Source organism: Rhinolophus ferrumequinum, chromosome 5 (genome assembly GCF_004115265.2).
Source record: "Rhinolophus ferrumequinum isolate MPI-CBG mRhiFer1 chromosome 5, mRhiFer1_v1.p, whole genome shotgun sequence".
Lineage (NCBI taxonomy): Eukaryota > Metazoa > Chordata > Mammalia > Chiroptera > Rhinolophidae > Rhinolophus > Rhinolophus ferrumequinum.
In genome coordinates this window covers 51,716,279-51,743,424 of record NC_046288.1, presented here as the reverse complement: position 1 = coordinate 51,743,424, position 27,146 = coordinate 51,716,279, and the positions used below count along the sequence as shown (strand labels likewise).

The 27,146-nt window shown below is 36.2% G+C and overlaps 1 protein-coding gene across 2 annotated transcripts in view; it reads left to right on the top strand.

The window, feature by feature from the left end:
• The window catches only part of EMCN (endomucin), a 97,050-nt gene extending 81,271 nt beyond the window's left edge, over positions 1–15,779 (top strand). Inside the window, exons 10-12 of one of the 2 annotated variants that reach the window (XM_033106601.1) lie at positions 2,158–2,219; positions 7,190–7,263; positions 13,213–15,779. In XM_033106601.1, the coding sequence (XP_032962492.1) occupies positions 2,158–2,219; positions 7,190–7,224 (97 nt within the window). In that variant the 3' untranslated portion in view covers positions 7,225–7,263; positions 13,213–15,779. The remainder of the gene's footprint in view (positions 1–2,157; positions 2,220–7,189; positions 7,264–13,212) is intronic. The other variant, XM_033106599.1, reaches the window with a different exon arrangement.
• Positions 15,780–27,146: the final 11,367 nt, after the last annotated feature.

Below are 27,146 nucleotides of genomic sequence, written 5' to 3'. Positions count from 1 at the left end.
AGTAATGCCACATCATTTTTATTTTATTTCCCTACAAGCTCTAACCCTATCATTTACACAGGGAAGAGTATTGATCCTATACTTATATTTATTTTTGGTTTGTTTTTTAAAGAATTTGTGTAGAAAACACTATAAATGGAGTTTGGCTAGGTATTTGTCAGGGCTCTCTCTATTCAGTGGAGAAATTCCAACAACTGAAAGAGAGGATTGCTCTTAAGCTTGGGTAAAGTAGTAAAATGGAGAATCAAAAGACGAAAGGTAAACATAGAAGAATGAATATAACTACATGGGTAAATATCGTGGGAAACATACCTAGAGTTTTTAAATAGTTTCCCAATGAAATTTTCAGTATGTTTATCACAATTAGGGAAAAATCATGCCTTGAGACAGCAATTAGTGGCTTTACCTTAACAGTTGATGCTTGTTCTCCTTTGACTTTTTTAAAAAAAGAAACAGACTCAAATACATCTGTTGGTTTCCAGAGGGCAGGGAGTTTGGGGCATTGGGTGAAAAAGCTGAAGGAATTAAGAAATACAAATTGGTAATTACAAAATAGTCACGGGGATGTAACGTACAGCATAGAGAATATAATCAGCAATGTTGCAACAACTATGTGTAGTGCCAGGGATGTACTAGACTAGTCAGGAGGATAACTGCCTGAATTATATGAATATCTAACCACTGTGCTGTACTCCTGAAGCTAATATAAAATAATATTGAAAGTCAACTGTAACTGCAAAAAAAATGAAATAAATATTTTTTTAAAAAGCAGTTGTTACCAATCCAGCCAACTGTTGCAATGAAGGTGCTACAGAGAGACAAATTGTTTTAGTGTCAAAAAACAATTCTGTGGTTCAGTTTTCTTTGTTGACCTCAATTTGTAGCCTGCCTTTACCTAGGTGCTTGTGTTCATCAGGCTGTGAACTTTAGAAATTCTATCCGTAGATCATCTACCCTTCTTGTAATAATTAGAAATAGAGGCTTTTGACATGGCCAAGGAAAGGAACTTGGGTTTGACACAATTCAGAACCTGAGAAAGGATAGGTGGGAACTTTTGATTAAAATAGTTCAGACACTATACTGCAATATCCAGGACCTCATGAAAAAGGACATCCCCAGAACTCAACACCAGCCCAAAAGGTTTAGAAACATTTCTGTGTCTTCCCCTTCTTGATTCAGGACTGGAGATCTGTACCATATAGACCTTGTGACAAGTGTTCACATGACCTGTCTGTGGGGACAGAGCCAGGAGTACAGTGTCCAGGCTCTCGGCCTCACATGGAAAGGTGCTGGCTCGGGTAGTAAATGGCCATCAACTATGATAGAATGGCCATCAGCTGTGGCTATTTGGCTGTCAGCTGTAACCAGTGAGCCATTGGCCACTAATATAACTGCTGTAGCTACGTTAGCAGGAAATGGGGGTCTAGCAAGAAGGTGGTGGCTGAGCTAGCAAGCGTGGATTGCAGCTAGTAAGTGGGGTTGGTTGGTTGGCAGAAAAGCAGACGGCAGGTTGCAGATCATGTGGCTCCTGCTTCCTGTGTCTCCAACCCAGCTGTAAGCGAGACTATCGTGGTATGACTCCCCTATCTATGGCTCCATGGGTGTTCCTGTTTGGCCTCGCCATGTCCTGCATTCTTATGTGGGGAGCGGGACCAGACACCCCGCGTGATTCCCTGCATGACAGTGTGGATTGCAGATTCTGTGGCTCCCGCTTCTTGGGTCTCCAACCCAGCCGCCAGCGATAATATAGTGGTGTGACTCCCCTACCTATGGCTCCGTGGGTGTTCCTTTTTGGCCTCGCCACATCCTGCATTCTTATGTGGGGAGCGGGACCAGAAACCCTGCATGCCACCCCGAGTGACACATGGTGCAGTGAGCAGGGTCTCCCGAATGACATATCTTAGTGTTTAATTTACCTTATCATTGCATTGCTGTAACAGAAGGATGGAGATTTATTGGCTTGATTCCAGAAGTAGAAAGTGCTATAAAAGTTTGTGTGTGTCTGTATGTAACAAGACACAGGTTTTGCCATAGAAACACATAAAAATACATAGGTTTGTGTATCTTCTTCATTCTGTGTATATCATGTTTACTTTCTTTCACAGATATACAATGATAATTCTGTGGTGCTAATTGAATGTTTTCTGTTCCAAATAGACCTCAGTCTGATAAAGAGAGTGTGAAGCTTCTCACTGTTAAGACAATTTCCCATGAGTGTGGTAAGTTCCCAGATTGCTGATTAGACAAAAGATGGTTATTTCAAAATCTAACTTGGATTTTGTTCATGTCTGAAATTTTAGCTTCTTTAGAAACAGTCAATAACTCCCAATAAGTACGAAAGTCTCCTGTGAAGGAAAGATTAGCCCTAGAAATATTATTTTTGGTAAAATTATCAGTCTACTTGGCTTTCAGAGGTTGCTTTTCATAACATGTAGATGTGTTCTAAAGAATGAACGGTAACTAGAAGCATTTTCCATTCTGTAGTACTGTCAAAGAACATTATATGTACTAGGTTTTTTTTATTATTGTTGTTATTTTGCTTCATTTTTGGTAATGGCTGTGTATAGTTCACTGGAACCAGGATTCATCAGTTAAAATGTAAATCATATTTTGTATAATTTCATATAATTTTAGTTAGGTTTCCCCATGAGGACAAAACACAATTTCCTGTTGATAAAATTTACATTTCTTTTTCCAGTTTCTTAGTTTTCACTTGATTTGAAATGTAAATGTTTTCTTCAAAATGTAGCTATGATTTGTATGAGTTATATCATATCAAGAACAATAATAAATGAGATGCTATGTAGCTTTTATATGAAAAAAGCACATTTTACTTTCTTAAAGTTTTGAGTAGAACACTTATTTAAAACAGTGATATCACAAAACAGATAAATAAAAATTACTAACTTTACAAAAAATCCATGTTTAAATATCAAGTTACATTAATACATTTACTATACTCAGTTCCCCCAATTATACCTATACAAAATAATCCCAGAATACAGATCTTATGTAGAGTGAGAGCTACAGAATGATAAACTACATTATAAATATGTAGCAAAATTTTTTTGAAAACAAAAAGCTATATTGTCCCAATTCAAGAGCAAGATATCAAAGGCTGAAAATGGCCCCAATTTCAGGTAGGAAATTCTAACTAGAACAAACTACAAGAGGCCAACAGAAGACTTGAAAAGTGAGGGCACCCAAAATCTGCAGAGATATGCCAAACCCCTCATGTGAGCCCTTGTCATTTAAGAGAGACTTTCCTCATTCTTGTATCTCTTCTACTCTTTGATGTACACGTTTTCTTTATTCCCACATAGTTCTCTGCAGGGGCAGAGGAGTCAAATTCACTCATAACATAATTGGAAACCACTCCCAGGTTTCCCCTGGCTACTTACTAGCCTTAACTAAGTAGCCAAGCCTATTAATAGCTACTAGGTCAGGGAAAAGCAGCCTAAAAATGAACTAGTCCTGAGTAAGCTCATGAAGGGTCCTGAGTATTACTATGTCATTTGTCAAGAAGAGTTCTTGAATCTGCCTGTGACTTGCGAGCAAGCATCATAATAATTTCATGCACTCTCCCTTACTCACTCCTTTGGGAATTTAGCCTAACGCTGCAGACTCAGGCCTCGCCAAGCTGTAAGTGGCATGCTGATCTCCTTGTCAGGAGGGGGCTGCAATCAGAACCACCTACTTTAGCACCCTTTTCTACCAGAATAATGACAACTGACACCAGAATCGAAACTTCCAGAAGGGAAAACTCTGAAGAACTTTGTGTTTCTTGGTGGTAAATTTAATACCTGATTCTTCTTTAAGGCCCAAGTAAAGTTCTAGATGAGCTGATATCCCCACTCTCATAATAACAGTCATAATGAGGAGAATAGCCTATGGTGGGATTGTTAAGAAGACCTTTAATTCTCCAAGCTCCATTTTCTTCATAAGCAACTCAGGACACCGGTCTAAGGAGGCAATATTATCATCGCAATAGTAAGATCTATCCTCTGGTACTTTTATTTCTGCCAACCTCAGTTTAGGACTCACACCTCATTTAATAAAATAATCTGTCAATGGTTAACCCAGTTGATTACTAAGGAAAATATTTGGTGAGAGGACAAGAATGAAATTGGTGATTCAGAGCTGATTTCAATAGCCTAGAATTAATAATCGAAACCATAACGATCTCCAAGTGCTCTTTGTACTACCACAATTTTTATTAAAGTCTGGCTCCTGAAACACTCACCAACAAATCTCTTTCCATTGCATTTCAAACTTACTCAAATATATTTTCTTTATGATCATCATACTCAACAGAAGTTACAATATTATAATTGTTTTTACTTATATATCTTTTTCTCAATAGTGACATCTTTCCTAAAACATAACTAGAATAAAATCTGAAATGATCAGGTGTGATGTTAAGTTCACAGGTTTAGCCCAACGTTCCCCTATCTCCTTTATAACAATTTTCAGCAATTTTAAAAATACAGAAAATAATTTGATAGAACAAACGTCTGACTACGCACTACTCAGAACTGATGAGTGCTACATTTCATGTTATTTGCATCATGGCCTAAGAAATATAGGGGGAATGAATGTGCCTAAGTGGTAACAAAATGAAATTTGAGCTTCACTGTCCATAAGAATTCATTGGATTGGTCAGTACTTCCGTTTATAAATTCTGGTCTTCTATCTGAAAATAAATTGTATCATTTTAGAGGTCAATAAATCATGCTTCCAAGGAAACAAAGCTCTACAGCCACCCACCTTCAGGGGAAAGGCCAGTGGATGCTACATTGCCTGGGTTTCTAGAAGTCTCGGTGAACCATAGTTATTGTTCCGGTCATTGTCTTCTGATAAAACGGTTTCTTGCCCCAAAGCCTCCTCTGACTAGGCCATGATGTTCCCCTACCAACACTCCCTACTTCCTTTAAATGTGTTCTCTCTCAAGCAGGGTTCTTCTGCTGAAAATGCAGCGCACAGATGTTTAAAATTTGATTATTTACGTTAGGAATTCTCTGTAATATAAAAGAGAAAGCCTACTAGAGCACAACAAGGATGTGCTTTCAGGAAAAACTGAACACCAAACGTGGCAGATCAAGGAGTCCTTTATGATAACATATAAGATCCCAGGCAGCTTCAGTAAGGAATCTGGCCAAGTTAACCCCTCCCCGCCCCGACGGACTGCAAAATATACATGTGACATGATGCATGTTAAATATGATTTTGAAAAATGTGGAGGAAGAAAAGCCATCTGAATGCATTACGATATTGCGCTGCTTAGAAAACTCTGATAAGCGTGTTACTAAGATTAAGTTCAAACACTTTGGCACGTCCACCAGGACGCTAGGCTGCGCGGGGCTTCTCTTGCTCGGTTGTGAGCCATTTAATAAGGCATATTCCCAGACATCATTCATCTCCTGTGCCTGTCACCTCGCTGCACTCACGCTCTTTTGAAGGAGGAGTCGGTGCCTTGGTCTCCTTTGTCCCTCCTACCTCCGCCTCCTCGTCATTACACATTATTAGTGTAGTATTAGTACACTAATACTAATTAGTATATTATGGTAATTAGTAAATGCACAGTTGCTTATTTTGCTTATTTATTTTTACAAATAAAAGTTTGTTAACAACAAGAAATGAATAAAAATGTAAAGATCAGCAAAAAGATTCATAGATTTATAAAGCCACACATAGATGCAGCTTCTCTTTCCCAACCCTTCAATGTTTGGCTCATTCTCTGCATTTCCACCAAAGCTTCCTTGACGGTCCCAGCTGTCCATGGTCTTCCTCTCCTCTTATAATAACTTGGGAAATCAGTATATATCACTGCCTTAAACAGCCATTTTAATATTTGACCACATTATGCATATTGGAAGATAGGAAAAAATACAGAATAGCAAAGAATTCAAAATTACTCATGAAACACAACCTTGGTGTAATCACTATTGGCATTTGGTTTATTTCCTTCCAGTTTTTTTTTTTTTTCCGCCCCACAGTATGTATGTGTTTCATTTGTTTTTACCATAGATATCATTGTTATAACTGTTATTGGAATCAGACTGGTACTGAATCTTTCTCACATTCTCTATTCCCAGTTAGACAGACCTTGAAGGAAGATATTAAGAATTGTAATGATTCTCATACGATTTGCTTTATACGACTTCTGGCTGACAGTAGTGTTTTAATAAATGTTTATTTTTCTTACTTCTCATTGCTGTACTTCATACCTATGAATTCCAAGAGGTGCTGTGCCTTTTGCAATACAAATAATAGTGAGCAAAGGGTTGTATCTCGGGTAGGGGCTATGAGGGCTGTCACTCTGTTCCTGACATTTCTCTGAGCACAGGACCTAAGGAGCTCTTGAAGAGAAGTTCTGATTTGTTCTGTTCATAAGTCTCTGGCACTATTTGTTATCACCATGACTGTGCAGGTAATAGGTGATGTCAATGGAGTCCCCATAAAACAGGTTTCCTAACTGGCAGCTAATAAAAGCTGGAGCAAAATGATGACATTTATTCTCAAAGCTGGTTTTATAAAGTGTGGCTGATATTGATAAGTGAAGCTATCTAAAAAATACAGGTGATGCAAAATGTGATGATCACAAATAAGGGACATGTAGAAATACTGGGGGTCTCTCAGCTTCCCCTCATTGTAGGCCAATATTTATCTTTATATTGGATGATGGGATAACACTGTTATTTAAAGTAACGTCCCCTGTGCTGCTCTGGATGTCACCAAAGTGTTCATGTTGGCCTATAAATTCATTTTCACAAAACTCTTACAGAATTATTTAAATAGAGGATGCTAGAATGTTTTCCTGATAAAATGGCACTTTAATATATGACACAGTTTTGCTTAGGCAGAGCCAGCCCATGGAACAAGCAAAAATCAATAATTCATTCTCTAGGGTGACTCTCTTGTTATCGCCACCCAACCCTCACATACCCTCATGACCAAGGAGTTAGTTAGCATTGCTCCTTTAGGGTGAAAATAGACCATGGCCAAAAACAGCTCATAAATGTTGGTGAACAATTTCTGGGCCATACCAAAAGGCAAACTGTGGCTTGAGTGACATTCTTGCAGGGGAATTGGACCTTTCTTGAAAAACATAAAACAAGCCAAGAGACTTTTATTTTCATCCTTATTCATTCTCTGAGCTTATAGGTCAAAGTGTATCTTCTGGTTTCAGGTGAGCACTCTGCACAAGGAAAAACCAAGAACTGACAGCTTGGTGAAACTTCCCTTCACCTGGGCAGTAAATATGTAAGTTTCCTAACTTCATTCACTGAGATGCTCATTAATATCTGTTTTGTTAGCCTGCTGCAGCTTGGATTATTTTTAAAGATTTTTATAAGCTGCAAAGTTAATGGTTTGTGTCAGTAAAGCCATCATTGTCTCTTTGTCTAAAAACAAATGCTAAAAAGACTTGCTAGAGAAATGAATGTCTTGGGAGCTATAAAAGATTCTTCCAGTTGTGCTGTTACCTCAAGAATGACACAGTTCACTCTTTGTGCCTGTTGGTAATATTTCCTTATAAATTCAGTTTGCCTTTCCCTGGGTCACTATACACAAACTGACAGTGGCAGTTAGACAGGGTTCTATGGCTAACAAAGACTTGCAAGACTCAAAATGACAATGCTTAGAAATTTGTAGTTGATTGCAGAAAAAGGACATGAAACAGCAGCTGCGTAAAAGATACACTTCACAGCCAAAGGCTGGCTCAGGGCACGGGGTCCAGAAAAGCCAGCTAGGAGGTCTGTCCTCCTTCTGCAAGAACCAGACCAGGGCGGACTTCATCTCTGGGGCCAGGAACCATGGATGTATGCACAAAACACCTCAAACAAAGGGATCCAAAATTTATTCTCATGTGGGGTTTCTTCAATTTTTTGCTTCATAACTAGCTGAGTGACAGAGTCCTCCTCGTGTTTCAATGGAACTAGATGCAAATGATCAATTTCCTTACAATTATAGTTAATCAATAAATACTTGAAAACTCTCAAAACTATGGTTACAAGCAACACTGTTATTCTTCATGTTCCGTGCTTTGACCAGGAATCAGTACAAAAGCAGGTACATTTCTTATTTCAGTAAAACAGCTCAAGCCAATTTCAGGTCTGCTGGAATTAACCCTCCCAGCTTACCATGCATGGTATTGTCTTTTACTTTCCTAGAATTGGCTAGGGAGATTTTCTTCTGACTTTAGTTTATTTTTCATACGAATCATTGATTAGGGGTCCGCCTCACAATTAGTGTTTCATGCTTTTTGAACCTGCAGAAGAATTTGCCCTTTGGCAACTAAAAAAGAAAAAGAAAAAATGAATATGTATATGCCCTTAATTGGCCTGGCCACAATGGCAGTCACTCTGGGTAATGTCCAGGGGAAAGACTGTCCTTGTTGTGTCCACTACCTATGGTCTCCTGCCCCACCACTAATACGATGCTGTTACAGACACTCAGCAAGTGCTTGTTGCATAAATGATGATTGCCGTGCTTCTCTGGCCGGTAGCAGGAGACCAACAGAGGAGTGCCATCCAGACATATGCATCAGTATCAGAATTCCATCGCTCTCCACTCAGCAATTTGTGGATTAGAATGAGGAAAATCTGGAAGTTTGTCTATCCTTTTGCAATGGACATTTGCGGGTGCAAAGTTCGAGGAGCTGAGAAGTTTGAGAAGTTTGTGAAGACATGTGCATGGAAAGCTCTCTTCCATACCAGCTATGGTTTCTTTGCAACCCTGTGGCTAGTAAAAGGATGTTTTCTAGATCATCAAAATGCTCAAATCTTAGTAATTAATTGTCCAATTTGGAGGTAGACAAAGACTTCCGTTCAGTTGGAAAGAAAAGAAAGAAAAAGTGTATAGCAGACAAGGAATAGTGCTGACCCAAACAAGCTCAACAAAATAAATTATTATCCATCTCCCATTCAAAAGTTGTACTCTAAAAAATACTCTTGCCCCTAATTTCATGTCTTTTAATTTGCAGTGATACATAGCTTTTGTTGCTCTTCTACATAACTTTGGAATTAGATAACGATATTCTGAAGAGTAAAGATCAGAAAATAATGGGAACCAGTTTGACATCTGTCAATTCTACTATTTGTCTTACTTTTTTCCAATGTATTTCTCTTAGCAATTGTTGGACTTTAAATGTAGTAACCAGTGAGTAATTACTTTCTACATTATCAACTAGAAATTAGATATCAACTCAGAGATTTAGAATAAATAGAAATATATTCATTAGAATTAGAAATTTTGGGAAAAGAAGTTTAGAAATCTTTGGATCTGTATGCAACAGCAAACACTAATATGGAAATATTCACTCGTTAACATTTTTCACTTCAAAATAAAAATCTAGATAGATTTAATGTTTTCTGCTTCATATATTGATCATCTATTTTGTACAGAGTATTATATTTATTGTGGTTTGGCAGGGCAGAAAGAAATTCCAAAGTACTCATAATCTGTGGTTCTTGCCCTCTGCAAATCTTTGTCTAGTGACTGTGTGACACCACACACAAGAAATAAGAAAATAATTTGAGAAAAAATTAAAAATCTGTATGGGCATGATTGATACTGATTCACCAATTCAAACTAGTTCTAAAATCTCCAAGACTTTTATATAAAAAACAGGAAGGTTAACAGGTGTTTCAAGATTTTTTTATCTTTTCACACCAATTCATTGCTACATTTAGGGAACATAATTTCTTTAAACTAAGAAAAATATATATATTTTGGCTTACATTTTCTCTGTATAATTCACTGAGACCCCTCTCAAAATAGCTATGAATACAAAAATAACATGTTTCGTTTTGAAGGCCACCGGAATCAAATATTAGATGTACATTAGCTATGTACATTTCTATGCATATTTGTGCTCATTTACAAGGCAAGTGTGCTGCTATTTCCTCAAATTAATTTTCTTAGGACAAGGAATGGCAAGGATGACATCGCTAAAGGATTTGCTGTTACATAGAACTTCTGCCAAGGCCAGAATGTCTTTGCAAAAATGTGGAGCAGGCAAACAGATTCCTTTCTTGTTGATGCCAATAAAAGATCTGAACAAATTGATCAATAATGAGTGTGCAGGTGGGGATATTATCTAATAATATCTCTATAGAGAAAATGTATAAAAAACGAAAGGCAAAACAAATTTAAAAAGAGAAAATAGAAGAAAAATTAGGAATGTTTTATTAACTGAGTAAGAATTTTCAAAACATAAAACAATATAAGAAAATTCAATAGAAAAGATATGAATTCTACCATATCATGAGTTAAAACTTCTAAATATAAAAACATTATCATAACAAAATTTATGACAAGAAACAAATTGGGAAAATGCATAAATATGACACCAATTAATTAATATCCTAAATATACTAAGATGTTTATATATATTGGGAAATAGAAAAATGGGCAAAGGCCATGAATAGATAATTCATAGAGGAGAGAATAGAAATGGTAATGTAAAATTATATAGAGGAGTTCCTATACTACTATTATTCAAAAATGTCTATCAAGACCAAAAAAATTATAACCTTCAATTTACTTGGATGTTTTTGTAATTTTTGAAAATCATACTGGTGAAACAAATAGTTTCATATGTTGCGTTTGAAAGTACAAGTTGGAATAATTTTTTCAATGTAGGTTCCATATCTATAAAGCCAGGACAGAACAATCTTTTCTAAGACCATTGTGCCTCTTTGTTTATAAAGTGTTGTCTATATTCTTAAAGAATCCATCATGATACTTTGTTATAAACGTGATCATTTATACTTTGTAAGAATCACAAATTTATAAAATTATAGGATTGTGAGAGCTTCAGTGACTATAAAGTCCTGTGTTATTGTTATTACTGAAGCCAACACACTGAAGTTTAGACGGATTATAATGTTGGAAACACAGCAAATTATTAACTAATGAAAAAAATCATTAATAAAGCAAGATCCATTTCTTCAGAAAGAGTATCAATATGGAAGACACTGTGATAAAAACTCCTGTTTGTTCCTCTATTGGTTGCTGATATTTTAAAACAAAGGTCAATATAATATTAATCATGAGCATTATCCTACTCATATCAATCCAGATGTTTACATAGCTGTGATCTATGCTGCAAACTCTCACTTGGAAACTCACCTACAGAGGAGTATGGTTCAGTTGAACAAAAAGTGACAGAGATCTTATTTCTGCCAAGTACTAGGCCAGGGATGAAAAGGTATATGACATGTTGTTGTCCTCAAGGAGCTTATAGAAGTGAAGAGAAATACATCTAAGGAAGATCACTTTAGCATAACAGTAAATAATAAGATAGTGGTATGGAAAGATAGACATGGAACCTTGAAGTTTAATGGCAGATTTCTTAGTGAAGATGGTATTTGATCTGAGACTTACAGAATTGGAAAAAAAAGTGACCTAGGTTTTTCTAGGCACAGGGAACAGCATATACTAATGAAAAGAATTGTGAAACAGTATGGTATACGAAATAAATTAGAAATAATTGGTTAGCCTAGAGCTGTGCTGTACACATGTGCTGCTATGTCAGTGAACTATGGATATTGTTGTTCCACAATAAGATTAAGAACAGAAACTGTGTGTAAGCATTTAAAAATTTTTAGAGCAATCTGATATTGCTGCAACATTCTATGCATGTTACCGTCTTTTCAAAAATATCAGTTGTCTGCTGAGTATAAATTTAAAAACAACCTAGTCTTCACCATAGATAGCTTGGGAAGCACTGGCCTTCAGTTCCATGCCAGAGCGGCCGGGATATCAGGTTGAAGCAGTAGAGGGCAGCAGATCTCGGGAGGTCTTGTTTCCCCATGGTAAGAATGGACTAGAAAGGACTTCACAAAGCAAGAATGAACTACTTTCCTTTTCTAAGCAGAATAAAATCAAATTCTTAATGCCATCAAGAAGTCATTTATTCCTTTTGGGAGACACTCCAACCTTGAATGTAAAACACACCCAGGAAATCAGTCCAAAATTTGAGAGGGGGGGCCTGTTTTGCTGGCATACCTGTAGTCGTTGTGACCTTTCTAGAGCTACACCACACTCTGGCAGGTGCTGGGCCCTTTATCAGCCACAGAGCCTCTGGGAGAACATCAGAAATACCCTGTTCTACAGTCCTTCCCATAGACTAAGTCTTCACATGGATCCTGTGGTTACTGTGCTCTTCAAACTGCCCTCCAAGTCATGGCAGCCAGTGTCCAGCTTTCTCCCCATTCAAGACAACAGTGCAACCATCCCAACCAAAACTTCTGCCTCTGCCAACCATGCCATGAAAGAGCAGGGTGCCGGTCTCCACTCTGGCACCAATGCCCAGCTAACCCCCAGCATATCATTCTCCTCCCAGACTGCAGCAAATCACCAGTATTGCCACAGCAGTAGACAATATCTAACCCCTGCCAGGTCCTACCCCTTTCCCACTTGGGTCACAAAGCCTCCATCTCCTGCTTCTCTTTGGACCAACAGAGAATGTAGTTTCTGTCCTGCAAACAAACAAACAAAAAAACCAAAGTAATCAACCAAAGCCCTGGCTCTCCTTCCTGTGAAGAAGTAGAGAGTTGCCTCTTCATTCTTCGCCCTAATAAGTAGTCTTCTCCCTATAAATTTCTTAAGACTCACATTATCACCCCAAGCAACAGACCTCAAATTGTGTTTCATTAGTGACAGGGTACAGTTAAGGGCTTTAATCAGAAGAGGAATATAATGGGATTTGTGCTTGAGACACATCACTGATGTTTACTGGGGTTGATTAATTCAAAATGAGTGAGATTGGGAACAGAGAAGTGAGAAGACTATTGCAGTGTTCCCTAGGAAAAGAACAAGGGCCTTGCCGGGTCTGCAGGGACAGTAGGGATGGGGATGAAGAGACAGAATGGAATAGAGAAATGTCTGGCAGATAAAATTTTCCAGAGGTGGTTGATTGAATGTAGGCAGTGGGGAATGAGGAAGATTCGGACTGTAGATGATGCCATGGAGGTTAAGAACAAAAGATGGAAATTATGGAGTGAGGAGGGACAGGTAAAAGAGGCAGTATAGGGGTTTTCCTTTCAGACGTGTTGAGTTTGAAGTGCTTGGGAGGTGTTCAAGTGACTCTACAGGATGGAAAAAATTCTGTTAGCCCCTAACTTTTGTTACCAAAAACGAAAGTCTCCCCCAACATCTCTACTTCTTTGCTTTCATGGAATCTGAACATTTTTTTTCCTCCCACAGGCTTAATCTTCAGCTTCAATGCTCCGGGGGTAGAAAGAGACAAAGCCATGTGGAATTAATCCTGATTTCCAATCCTGCTCGCCAGTCTGCACCAGTCACCTGTCCCAAAAAAGCGATGCCCAGATGACATGCGATAATCTGGTAGAATCAAAAAGAATCTTGGGCCTCTCCTATCCTTCGAGACATGAAAAAGCACATTACTACATTTTACAGGAATATTCTCAGAAGAGTGAATTTTAGGAAGGGCGTTTGTGAGCAGTTAATTTGACAGCCCAGGCAAATGGATTTACTGATGACATGAACTTCGTTTGTGTTTAAAGTTTCCAGAGATGACAGTTTTTATTCATGGGGGTCTTTCCTACTTCTTGGTGTTCTTATATTATCTAATGTTTGTATTTATTGTTTTCTACTATAGTAATGCAGAGAAAATTTGCAAGTGTATTATTAAATGTTAGGTAGAAATCACAATTTGCCACTTTGTACATAAAGATATTTTATTCATATTTTCATGTTACTTTTAATAATTACTGTATTCAACACACTAAAAATATCATAATATGAATGTGAAAATGGTAGTGGTATTGTCTTCCCATAATTATGAATATTTGTATTGATTATTAGTACATGAGGACTCAGTAATGAAAGGCATCTGTAATAAGTGAGAAAGGGACAAAGAATTCACATATCAGACCCTGTTAGAGGGAAGTTATACCATTTCTTTGGTCTTTCCACTTGTAATTCACACTGTGTGACAAGGATATAGGGCATTTACGACACATTGAACTGCATTCATTAAGAAGATAACAAACAAGATTAAGTTTTTTTTCCATAATTCTTTTGGTTAATACTCTGTGCATTTTTTATCTTTAAAAATGTAATGATTTGTTCCAGCAATCGTTGTGAAAGCTCCAGTTTGTAGAAACCAGTACTTCATGAATACAGAACCATGATATTATTTTTCAGTGTAACCCTTTCCTGGAAATACCACAGGCTTGTAGCTGCCACTCCACCCGGAGCACACTCGTCTGTTGAAAGCTGACTGATCAACCTTGACCACTTCTTTGACACGTGCGATCAAAATGTCACGTTGGTTGAAGTTTTGTGAAAAGCTTTGAAACTAATAAGCTGCCAGTGGCAGCTCTTTAACTTTTATGATTACCTAAGCTGATTTCAATGCTAAAAAATCATCTTAGTGAGGTGAGGGCAGTGTAGTGGAGACAGAATGGTGTACATAAAACTGCCTACTAAAATTTCTTCCGTTGCAATGTATTTGAAAACTTTCAGCTTTAGGGATTATATAGTCATCTTCGTTTTAGCTTCATGGTTGCTCGACTATTTCTAATCAAGGACAACAAGCAAGCACATCTCTATTTCTGATTAGCGTCCCCTTCTGTTTCTTTGAGAAGAAAGATGGGGACTTGGGGGGTGGGGTGGGAGGAGGGAAAGTAAGAGGGTAGAGAAAATGGCCAGGATTTCCAACACACACACTTTCCCTTGAGAGATGCTTTGTCCATGCATAAGTCCAACTTAGAGGTCTTGTAAACGAGTGCATCAGTGGCTAGAGCATGCCAACCATCGGGCATTTGTCCTCCGAAGAAAAATATTCCAACAACCCTTAGCATGCTTTACTGAGCTCCTCAGCAGACCCCTGTTACACGGAATGTATTGCAAAGAAACAAGCTCTTCTGCAATTTAAATGACTGCAAGTGATATTCCGGCTTTTGGAAAAAAATGTTTTCTTGACCTTTCATCAGTATTGTTGGAAGGGTTTATAACAATCAGGAGGAGGGAAAGCTTTTTAATAGTCATGAAAGAATGAAATTCATTCTGGTTCAAGAACTGTACATAAAAATATGCTTTATACTAACAATTATAACATTAAATCTTTAAAAAGTCAAAGGGCTAAGAGGACTGAGGAATTTGCAGAGATATTCATGGCATTTTGTAGCATCGTTCTCAGAGGTAATGTCTTGATTTTTATAAATCAACTTAAATTTCTGTTGAAATAGGGTATTTTGTTATCAAGACAAAATTATCATCACTAATTAAATGTTTTTTTTAATTATTTGATTTAGATGATCTACTTTTTATGCCTGACTTGCCATAAGCTTTTTATTGTTATATATTAGGCTGGTGCAAAAGTAATTGCGGTTTAAAAGGTTAAAAATAATTGCAAAAACTGCAATTACTTTTGCACCAACCTAATAGTTCACATGTCGCTGCAGCAAAAGAATGGCTGTACTTAGATCAAAGGCAAACTTTTCTATGTGTTTGTTCTGCATGACAATATGAATATAATTTAAGTCTATCAATAGTCAAAACATAAACAAAACCTAATTAACTGGCACTGTTGTCATCTGAGAGTCAGCTGATATTGTTGGCTGACACACTGGCTGTGATCAGCCAGCAGAAAAGACTTCTAAATTCCCCTTACTGAGTTAAAATATTCCATTACACTTCTAACAAATCTGTGTCTTATTTCTTGTCGACCTGCCATACTTAAGTTCATGAGGATCAACTCAGGACATCAACGAATCTTCAACAATAAACCTGTTATCTTTCCCTGATTTTTCTCTGTTGAACTCTATTTATGATCATTCAAGATTTTGGGGGGTTCTAAAAAGAAAACGGGATATGTCCTTTAAAAGTTGTGTTTTGAGTAATGATGTCTCAAGACTATAAAACTATTAATTGTTGCTTGATAGTAAAGATATCCATCATTGTGATTAATTAAATAATAACTACCCTGAACTGAGAATTTGTGATGAATTATCCACAGATCTTTCCTTAAAAATTTCCCCATAAACAATGTTGTTTAAGAATTCTCATGTTCCATTAAATGAGTATAGTTTGTCCTTGCTTCAAAGAGATTTGTCCTATGGGCCTGAGTATACCAATTTCCTGTTCTGGATACTTTTTAAAGGAAACACAATTTTGATAAATAATGGAAAAACATCTTGTCCATCAATATTACATTCCTGAAATTGAAGTCAGAATTCTACCAAAGTGATCATGGATAACATCACTAGTTAGCTAACACCATATCCAAGACTCACTATGTGTCAGGTACTGTGCTAAAAACTTCACATTCATCATTTCGGTTAATCCTCACAACAATGGTAAGAGATAATTTCTAACATTATGTTATTATTTCAATTATTATCATCATCATTATAACCATCATCATCATCATCATCATCATCACATCATCATAAGCAATCCATTTTTCAGATATAGAAACCAAGACAGAAAGTTAAATAACTCACTCAAGTTTATACAACTGGTAAATAGCAAAAATTTGAATTCCAACCTAAATCCCAAATGCGTTCTTCATCACTATACTACTTAATTTTTCTAATTTCAACTTACTTATCTATAAAAGAGGTTAAAGTATTATTCTTCTGGCCATAGTTAAAAATAGAGACCAGATTTATCATCCCGCTACAATTAAAAAAAATGAACTGCTTCACACAATGGACAAACACAGAGATGAACTGTGATCCATGAGTGGAGAGAGAAACAAAACTGTGAGCCCCACAAATGCCCCGACTTTGAAACATTTCAGACCACAAGAGGACCCCTATGTAGAACCCAATAGTCACCCTGAATTGAGAAGACATAGACTGGAGCAAGGAGACTAATGTAGCTGGAATTTGTGGAGCACAGTACTAGACAGGAGGGAACTACACAGAAAAAGACCTCGAAAAATCTACATATAGGTGACTGTATCTGTTAATGGAATATTACGCTGTACATACACTTAGGGTAAAACTCCATGAAACCAGACAAAGAACTACTGAGAAGTTGTATGCTGAAAATTCCTAGGTATCATACAAGGCAGAAAGACATTCAAGGACTGATTAACCATTGTGGAAAATCCTCATTGATCACCTTGATTAATGACCCCAGAAGATTCACACCTTAGTAGTTGTGCTAAAATACTCCTAGAGTAAAGCTCCAACACAGCCTAAAAGAATGAAGCTGCTAATCCACAAAATATTTAAAGGCCTCAAGCCCTCCCAAGACAAAGTCTGACAATCTTTTATTAACAACAAAATACAGCAAAACAACAACTCAACAACATGAGGTTCCAAATATTCATCATCCAATCTAAAATTATATAGATGCCTCCCCCCCAAAAAAAAAAAAAACTGTGAAACATAACCGTGAGAAAAAATAATTAATAAAAATGAACTCAGAAATGGCAAAGAGGATGGACATTTCACAACTAATTCCATGAGAATAGTACCACCCTGATAACAAAACCAGCCAAAGACTTTACAAGAAAGAAAGAAAAGGAAAAAAATAGAAAAAACACCTATGGGCTAATAGCACTCATGAATCAAATACCAAAATACCAAAAACCAAAATACCAAAACTATTAACTAAATATTAGCATAAAAATCACCAACATAAAAAAAAAGTGAGATTTATCCCAGAAATCTAATGTTGTCTACCATTTGAAATTCAGTCACTGTAATTCAATGTATTAACAGAATGAGGGAGAAACTCCATATGCTTATTGCAATAAATATAGAAAAAATATTTAGCAGAATTAAATACTTATTTACGAAAAATGTTTTATTAAACTAGGATTAAAGGGAACTTTCTTAATCTGAGAAAGCACATTTATGGAAAACCTTCAGCTAATTTTTATATAAATGGTGAAAAATTAAATGCTTTAGACACATAGATTGGAAAGGAAGATAACAGAATGATACATAAAACCTATAATATCTACAAAAAAGCTACTAGAATTAATAAACGGATTTGTTATAGTTGCAGAATATAAGGTCAATATACAGAATCAACGGATTTATTTAGTAACGAAAAATGAAAATTGAAAAAATATACCATTTAGAATACCATCAAATATAAAATTCTTAGAGATAAATTTTACATCTGTGCACACCTTGTACATTTAAAATTGTCAAACTTCTGAGAGAAATTAAAGAATACCAGATCATAGATTAAAAGATTCAATATTATGATGTCAGTACTACTTAAATTGATCTATAAATCTATCACCATTCCAGTTCAAATCCAGTTTTCCTCTTTATAGAAATTGATGATTCTTTGTTTATATGGAAATAAAACAAACTCAGAAGGGCTGAAATATTTTATTTTTTAATTGGAGGACTCACACTACTGATACAGGTTAGCTAGCATGTCCCTAGGTAGACAGGGAGGTCCCTGGTGGAATAAACAAAAGACAGCCACATCCTAAAACTCCAGGTTTTGAAATCACTTCTTCACTCCAGGACATAATGTAACATGGTCTTGAGATGAATCGTAAAATTCCTTTTGGCCTGACAAATGGAGCAGATCTGATAGATAAGAGTGGGTTACTTTGCTAATTCCTTTAGGGTTGGCAAGCAGAACAAACCTGGTAGACGAATTTCATTAGAAAGCGCCAGTTCCCTTCTTCAAACAGCTCCCCTTCCCCAAACAGGGAAGGGAAGGTATAAAAGTAAGAGCTTTTGCCTCAGTCACAGGGTCACCCCCACTCGGGAGCTTTGACTCTTTGTTTTCAATAAACTGTCCTCTCTTTAAAACTCTTTGCCTCTCCTGGGTCCGTGTTTCCCTTCTTCGGTCTCAGGAGACATGACCTCCGCCTACACCCAGAAACTGCCGTCAGATCCAACATCGTCTACGTCATTTGGGGAATCACATATTTCTCCATAACTACTAGATTTAAAGACTTACTATAAAGCTACAGTAATCAAGACAGTGAAATATTGACCTGAGAGCAGAATGTAATCAATGGAATGAAATAGAAATTAAACAGTAAGTGTATGCTGTCCCCTGTATACATGTGCATATATAGTCAACTTATTTTTGACAAGGATGCCACAGTAATTCTAAGGGAAAAGAAGTCTTCTCAACAAATGGCTCTGAAACAATAGAACGCGTGTGCAGAAAAAATGAAGCTCAACACTTACCTCATAGCACATGCAAAAACAACTTGAAATATCTCATAAATTTAACATTAGATCCAGATCTATAACATTTGCATTCTTTAGAGTCAGTAAAAATTTTCTAACCAGGGCACAAAAGACCAAAACTAAAGACAAAACGATAAGTTGAACTTTATCAAAACTGAAAATTCTCCTTTTAACATAAGCATAGTAAACTGAAAATGCAACGTTTTTTGCCTTCAGAATTAGGGGGGAATACATTTCTGATGTTTAAGCCATTCAGTTTGTGATACTTTGTTCCAGTAGCCCAAGTAAACTACTACATTTTCCTACAGGATTGTTGATATAATTAAATGAGATTATGATGTATTGGGGACATAAGAAATACTAACTTTTTTCTTCCTTGATTTTCTCAGTGACAGTCAAGATTGGAACTATTAAGTTGGTGCTAAAGAAACGTGGTTTAAAAGATTAAAAACAATTGTAAAAACCGCAATTACTTTTGCACCAACCTAATACTTGTATTTACATTCAAAATTAAGTGGCAAGTCTGATATCCCTTTCCAACAACTGGGAGAATTTCTAAACCTTTCTCTTCTACCACTAGATTAGAATCGTCTACATTTCTAAGCACATAATTCTAATACCACCTATTAATATAAATGAACTTTTAGCCAGGTTAACATTTGTCTGAAAACCTGTGAAAATACTGAAATGCTTCGGTACAATTGATAAATAGCTGCTATCCTGAGCTCACTCCATTATCAAGTGCCCTCCATCACAGCACCCCTGGTACTCTCCCCTGGGACTTTAGATCTCCTTAGGATCCAACACCTAAAGGATTAATGCCTGGAAAAAGTGAGGCTATCTGTTCTTGTAAGTCAATGACCCATACCATACCTATGATTAGATAGTTTACGTATCACTGGTGTTTAGTGCCGTGTTTTGATAATGAGGAAGAAGATAATAAGAATGAGTAATTTTAGAGAACTTTTTTCTAAATGTGGATTTGTTTTATTTCTGTAAACATGTTTATTTGTTGACCAAATGTAAGCCTGGATCCCCTCAATGTAAGAAGAACACCTACAACATGGTAATTTTTTGCAATGTTTTAAAGTATAAAACCTTATATGTGCACTCAAATTTAGGGTCAGGTCTTACTTGGCCTTCACTAGTCTCGGGTGTTTGTGATATCCATACCCTTCCTTGCTCACAATATAGCAAATGTGTGTGTGTGTGTGTGTGTGTGCGCGCGCGCTCTGATAAAGAACACAGCTTTTTTGGTCTACTGGTGATAATATTAGCACAGGGCTTCTCTTGCTGGTGATGCAGTGTAGGATGATAATACTGTGTGCATTTCCATTATAAATGTAAGCACTGTGCAGGACTCATAGCATTTTGCTTGGAACTAAAGCAACTAAAGGCATTTAAAACAAATACTGTCAGTCACTACACTGCTGTTTCCATCGCAATGCCATTTAATTATCTCAAAGAGCTTAGATGATTTGATAGATTGGAAAAGGTACTGATGAGGTTTCCTCTGGCTCTGCATAAAGCCCACTTATCTGCTGCGTGCAATACCACTGTTTGTCACATGTTCTGCAAGAGGCAGATTTTAATTAATGCTTATATTATGTTAGAATCATGGGTCAGAAAAGTGTCGAACTGCACTTTGGCGTTCTAGAAAGATGTGCTCAATCTCAGCTCCATCACGTTATTGTGATATGGCCCACTCCCTAGGACTGGCATAAATCTTTATTTCAAAAGAAAAACAGTGCCTCTAAAGTTCTGATAGCTGAGTGTCTCACTCTGGAGGTTCAGAATATGAAGTATGGAATTGAAGTCAAACTGTCTGGATAGAGAAGTGTGGGAAGCTTTCAAAGATTGAAGCTTTAAGAAATGTGTGTGGGAAGGGAATAGAAATTGAAATCATCTATTAATAGCAAGTGCTAATAGTTGTTATCTTCCTTATCATCAATATAGCTTTATTGCCTCCTACTAGTCCAAGGTATTATTTTAGGCATAGGAATTATGAAAAGACATCATAAGGGATAATTTCCTATAAGAGCTTATTGTCTAGTACAAAAGATAAGACATATAGCTTAAAGGGGAGGGCTTTTTGACTTACTGCTAATATGGGCAGGTGAACTGAAGTGATTATGTGGAACACTAACAATTATGTGACGTTGCTTGTTCTCAATCTGCATACAGTGGGTACAGTGCACAGGAGTGGAATGAACGATGAGCTCTAAGTTAGACATGAGCTAAAGTCCAGGTTCCATCAGTTATTCTCTCAATTGTAAAATGGCAGTATTAAGGTTTTGAGAAGATTAACACAATGCCTAACATGTAAACCGAACATGAAAAATGGTAACTTCAAAACAAACAAAAAAAAAGAGAGCTATGTAATAAAGTAATTAGGTGTATAAGGTTGGAGCGTAAACAGGAGCCACATCCTAGAAAAGTTCTGCCTCTTTTTCTGTAGGCATTGAAGAAACTCTAAATGTACTTCAGCTAAGTAGTATCTTATGGAGGCCAAGAAATTGTTTAAGAGAGACGCAAGAGATCCTTTTAATTTTGCTCTGTTAATTATTTCTTAATGCAGAAAGGAAGGAAAAACACAGTCAAAAATGTTTCCAAAAGAACCTATGTGATTTTGATACTTAGAGTAGTGTACTTCAAGGGGCACAACTGAATGACACAGGATTATGTTTCCTGCTCTTCGTCTATTTTAGAGCACAGTTTTGGCCAAAGATCAAGAATGACTCCCTCTTCCTTGCTGAGCCCAATTAATTACTAAGGTGCTTTACTAAAGCAATAAAAATGTTCACACCCTTAAGATACAGTCTAAAGATTTCAGTCTAAAGATTTCCAAAAAAAATCCCTTTATTTGCTACACAGTATTAATTAATAATCAACTATCACACACGGGATTCTCAAACTTCAGACAACTGAGTCTCTCTTAATTGTTTCAAAGGCATGAGGTTTTCTTTTACTCACCCCACTCTGCCCCCATTTTAAAAGGGGTGGAGTTTTTAATTTTTATTTATCCATGGTCAAGGTCTACAGATCACTGAATGTGTCTTTTGAGGTAAGCTGCCTATTCTTTTCTCCCAAGGTCATGGACAGTAATAACCAATTAGAGTCTACACTTTCCTATTAATATTATGGGAAACAGGAGGCAGGTCTCCATTATTCTCTAAAAGACACTGCAAAGTTTCATGTAGGGAAAAATTCTTATGAAAGTGCAAGCTATGATGACTTAAGTGCATCTTGTACTGTAATTTTCATCTTATACATAAATTGTCTGTTGGAACAGAATAGCATAAGGCTTTCTCTGTCATACCTATAGTATAGTTTTTTAAGTCAACAGGAAGGAAGCCTCAGAATTGTCCAAAAACCCTTTTAAGAAAAGTAAACCTTCCTGCTAGGTTCTGCTGTGTATACACTTTACCTAATCGTGATAATATAAGATGTGTTTATAGTTTCTCGATTTTGGAATAACTCAGTAAACAGAATTCAAGATTGAACCAAAACTTTGAAGATATAAAATAATTGTATAGTTAAAAAAAGTTATGAGATGGAGGGAAGGAGAGGTGAAAGATACAGTAGGGACCTGAACGCCTTCGTTTTACACAGGGAGAAACCAAGAGACACTGCCGAAGTTAATGAAGAAGAGAATGATGTGTTTCATTATATTATTTATAGTTAAAAAAAGGAGCAATAAAAAGAGTAAATAGTGATATAGGTTATATAACTTGAGAGGTTAGAGGAGGGAAAGTGCAAAGTAGTGTTAGTGAGCTAAATTCTTTTTTATTCATAGCATGGGATCATTAGCCACTGTCAAAAGTTGTTACAGAAAATGATATACATTTATCATTTACAATTGTGGTAATAAGCCTCAGAATAACTGAAAACAGAAACAGCCAAGGTCGTTATCTCTGGCTGAATTCGAGAGCAGAAAGTAAAAGTAAATAACAGCTTTGGCAAGACCTCTACTAAATAAATATTACATATGTTTTTCCCCCTTCAAATAAAATAAAACAAATATACATATAATCTCACTGTCTGTATATTGAAAGGTAATAAATTCTCATCTTATTTATGCCATGAGGCTTTACAAAAAAAAACTTACTGAACACTAACAATTTTGATTCCATTTGCCACAACAACCTTGTGGATAGGTTAGATTGCTATTATTAATTTTCCCCTCTTGTAGGTATGAAAATACATTGTCGGCTCCCAGTAGGATAATTTATTACTGGAGAACATACAGAAAATTTGTAAGTAGCCAAAAATGTTTTGGCTTTACCTAGGTCTTCTGACTTCCAGTTCAGAGCCATTTCTATCAGAGAAGCTTAAATATTTGCTATCTCTTGACATTAAAGATCAGCTACTACCAATCCTGCCTGGAATGTAATAGTGACCAGATTACCAAAAATTGTCATTATGTCAATAAGAAGCCATTTAGTCACCAAAGACTTAAGAGCAAATTCTCTTATCAATACCTTAGCTTCATGAAAAAAAAAAAGAAGAATTTAATAGATATATATTTGGAGACACTTATTTTCAAAATGTATTGGGCTAACGGAATTATTAAAGCTCAGATATCCACTCACATCTAAGCAAATTATATCATTAGACTCACAGTCCTATGACAATTTTTCTATAGTCTAAGATCATCTATTCAATAGAAATAAAATGTGAAGCACATATATAATTTTAAATTTTCTAGTAGCCACATTAAAAACTGGAAACAGATAAAATTAATTATTTTAACATGTATTAATATGTAAAAAATAAAAATGTAAAAAACTATGAAAGAAATACATTTTTTAACTCAATTTTGAAACCGGGTGGGCATTTTAAACTTACAGCCCATCTCAGTTTACACTCACCACATTTCAAATGCTCAATAGCCACCATGTTTAATGGCTACCATATTGAACAGCACAGGTTTAAGGAATCTAAGGATCTGAATCTTGAGATTTAGAAACTTCAATACCCAAAACTGAAAAGGGGGAGCAGGGAAACAGAGCAAATACTTTAAAATATCAAATAGTTGATATCCAAAATGGCAAAGTACATAAAAGCTGTGATTGCCTCCTCCCATGACCACATTAAAATTACAACTAAATTGAGGAGACCCAAGATAGCAGAGTAGATAAACACTGTGCCTGCATCCTTTTGTGGATACATTAAAATTCCTACTGAATTATAGAACCTGGAGAACTATCTGAAGTCTGGCTGAACAGAAGTTTTATAACTAGGATATAAAGAAGAAGCCATGTTGAGGCTGGTAGAAAGGATGGAGACGTGAAACGGGTTGGTCCCAAGCCTTCCTATGGTGGATGAAAACTGAGAGGGATACCTCAGCCACAGAGGTTCCCCCTGGAGGAGTGAAGGACCCCAGCGCCAGTCCAGGCTCTCCAGCCCAGAGTACTGGTGCTGGGAAGAGGAGCCCCCACAACATCTGGTTGTAAAAAACGGAAACAATCTTATAGATACAGAGACCATTTTGATAGTTGTCAGATGGGTGTGGGGCCTGGTGGTGGGTAAAAAAGGGAATGAAATTAAGAAGTACAAATTCGTTGTTACATTAGTCTTGAGGACGTAGGGTATAGCATAAGAAATGTAGTCAATAATATTGTAATAACTATGTATAGTGTCAGATGGGTACTAGATTTATCGAGGTGATAGATGAGAACTGGGTTGGTAGGGAGGGTAAAAAAGGTGAAGGGATTAAGAAGTACAAATTGATAGTTACAAAGTAGTCATGGGGATGTTAAGTAAAGCATAGGGAATATAATCAATGATAAGGTAATAACTATGTATAGTGCCAGACTAGTCAAGAGGATCAATTCTTAACTTATTTAAATGTCTAACCACTATGCTGTACATCTGAAATTAATATAAAATAATGTTTAATGTCAACTGTAATTGAAAAAAAATTTAAGTAAACAGATTATCAAATAGTTCAGAACCTGTTCTTAGTGATGGAATTATGTTTCACAAACTATCCAAGTAATTCTTTAAAATAAAGTTTTGTATACAGTATGTTTATGAAGAAAACCTATCTTAATTTATAAATCAGTTCCTCTATTAGATATTTCCACTCTCCAGTTTTCTTCTCAAAAAATTTTGCAACTAAGTTTTATATCTAAATTCCTACACATAGACCCAGCAGATATTTCTGTATGGTATCAACAGTGAGATAACAATTAATATAGGTAAAGATAAGGGTAGATTATTTTCAATTTTACCAACTACTCATCATGTAAACATCCATTGGTAATGATGTGAAAATCAAGCCTATGTTCTAAAGTCCCCAATCTGAAACATACATTTAAATAGTTACTACTAGGTGAGTGGATGTATCTGCTAGAGCAATCATTCTTTGCTAAATGATAATAGTTTTACTATCATAACTAGGAGATGAATTAAAGAGAGCTGAATATATTAGCTGAACAATATCCATAACAAAATATATACATACAAATCTCCATACCAACTACATTAAAATTTAACTCATTATATTTGCAAATACAATTTAATTGGAAAATATTAATTAATCTTATCAAACAGATCAACTTATTCAGTGCTTTGTCACAAAGTCACCTATCATAAGGATAAAGTCATATTAAAACATTGTGAAATAATTATCATCTGAACTTGAAAGTGTTTAAATCAAAATTGCCTCTTGTAAATCAAATGCCTCAGAATTCTGGGTTACAAACCATTACTTATGGATAACCTGCAGTAAATTCTATGCATACCCTCCATCCAGATGACAATGGGAGTCAGGCTTTTACCCATTCATTCATTCATCCATTCATTCACTCAATCATTTATGTATTCTGCATTCAATTATTTGTATCGGCATTGAATCTGTGATTCTTTTATCAAGGTGTATTCCCAATTAGGCAAGAAAAAGTCATTTCAAATTATATCTTCCATGTCTCCTTTCTTCTACATGTGTTACTCAACACTTGCAGGGTATTTCCTGACCAAAACAACATATTCTGAAATCGCTCATTTCTGTCATATCGATTTTACTCATATATTACATTTACCTTTCTCAAATCTTCTCCAAAGTTTCTCTGAGTAATTCCTTCCCAAGCCTTATCTCAAGACTTCTCTTACCTCTCTCCTTCTTCTTATCTTAATTCTCTATTACAAAATCCCAAAGAACCGTCCAGTCTAACAGAAGCAGAAACCTCCAGAAAGCTGAGGAAAGGGAAATGAAATGATAAAACCTCTAACCTCTTTTGAAAAACAGGAAAGATAGAGCCAGTCATAATTCAATTACTTTCTTTTTGACCCATTACACACCCATCCAGCAAATATTTAGCACCTAGAAATAAGTGTCAAGAGAAGCAAAAATGAGACAAAAATTCATGCTGTTAAGGGGCTCCAGTCTAGTGTGTGTGAGGGGGAGGAGTTATTATAATAGTTCCATTTCAATTTTATTAGTACCTGTACTAAGACAATTAGCCTAAAGGAAGAAGAATTAGAAAACTGACTGAATTCTGTAATGTAAGATATGAAAGGTGAGCAAAGCAGATACATCCTGGATGATTCCCTGATTGGTTGGCCTTCTTGAATGACTGGCTGAATAGTGTTATTAATTTAAGAAACATAGAAATGAGAATAATTTGATAAGTTTGACTTTGAAGAAGTAGAGTTTGCAATGTATTTATACAAACATATATTCTTCCAAGTGGAGATGTGGTGGGAATTAAAAGCCTGGGTTTCATGAGAGATGTCCCAACTGGATCAGCATAAGCATGGTGGTTGAAGAGAACGAATACTCTGTCACAGGAAGAGTTCACATGATGAGAATAAAACAATGAAAAGTACCAACATGTAAAGGATGGACAGGAAGAAAATCAAGATTGAATAGTAAGAGGGTGGTGACTAACCAAGAGGGAGAAATGGCACAAAAGCAGATTGAGGTAAGCATCAATAGAATTCTCAACTCCTGAGAGTCAAACACGTGAGTCCCAATAAGGCAGA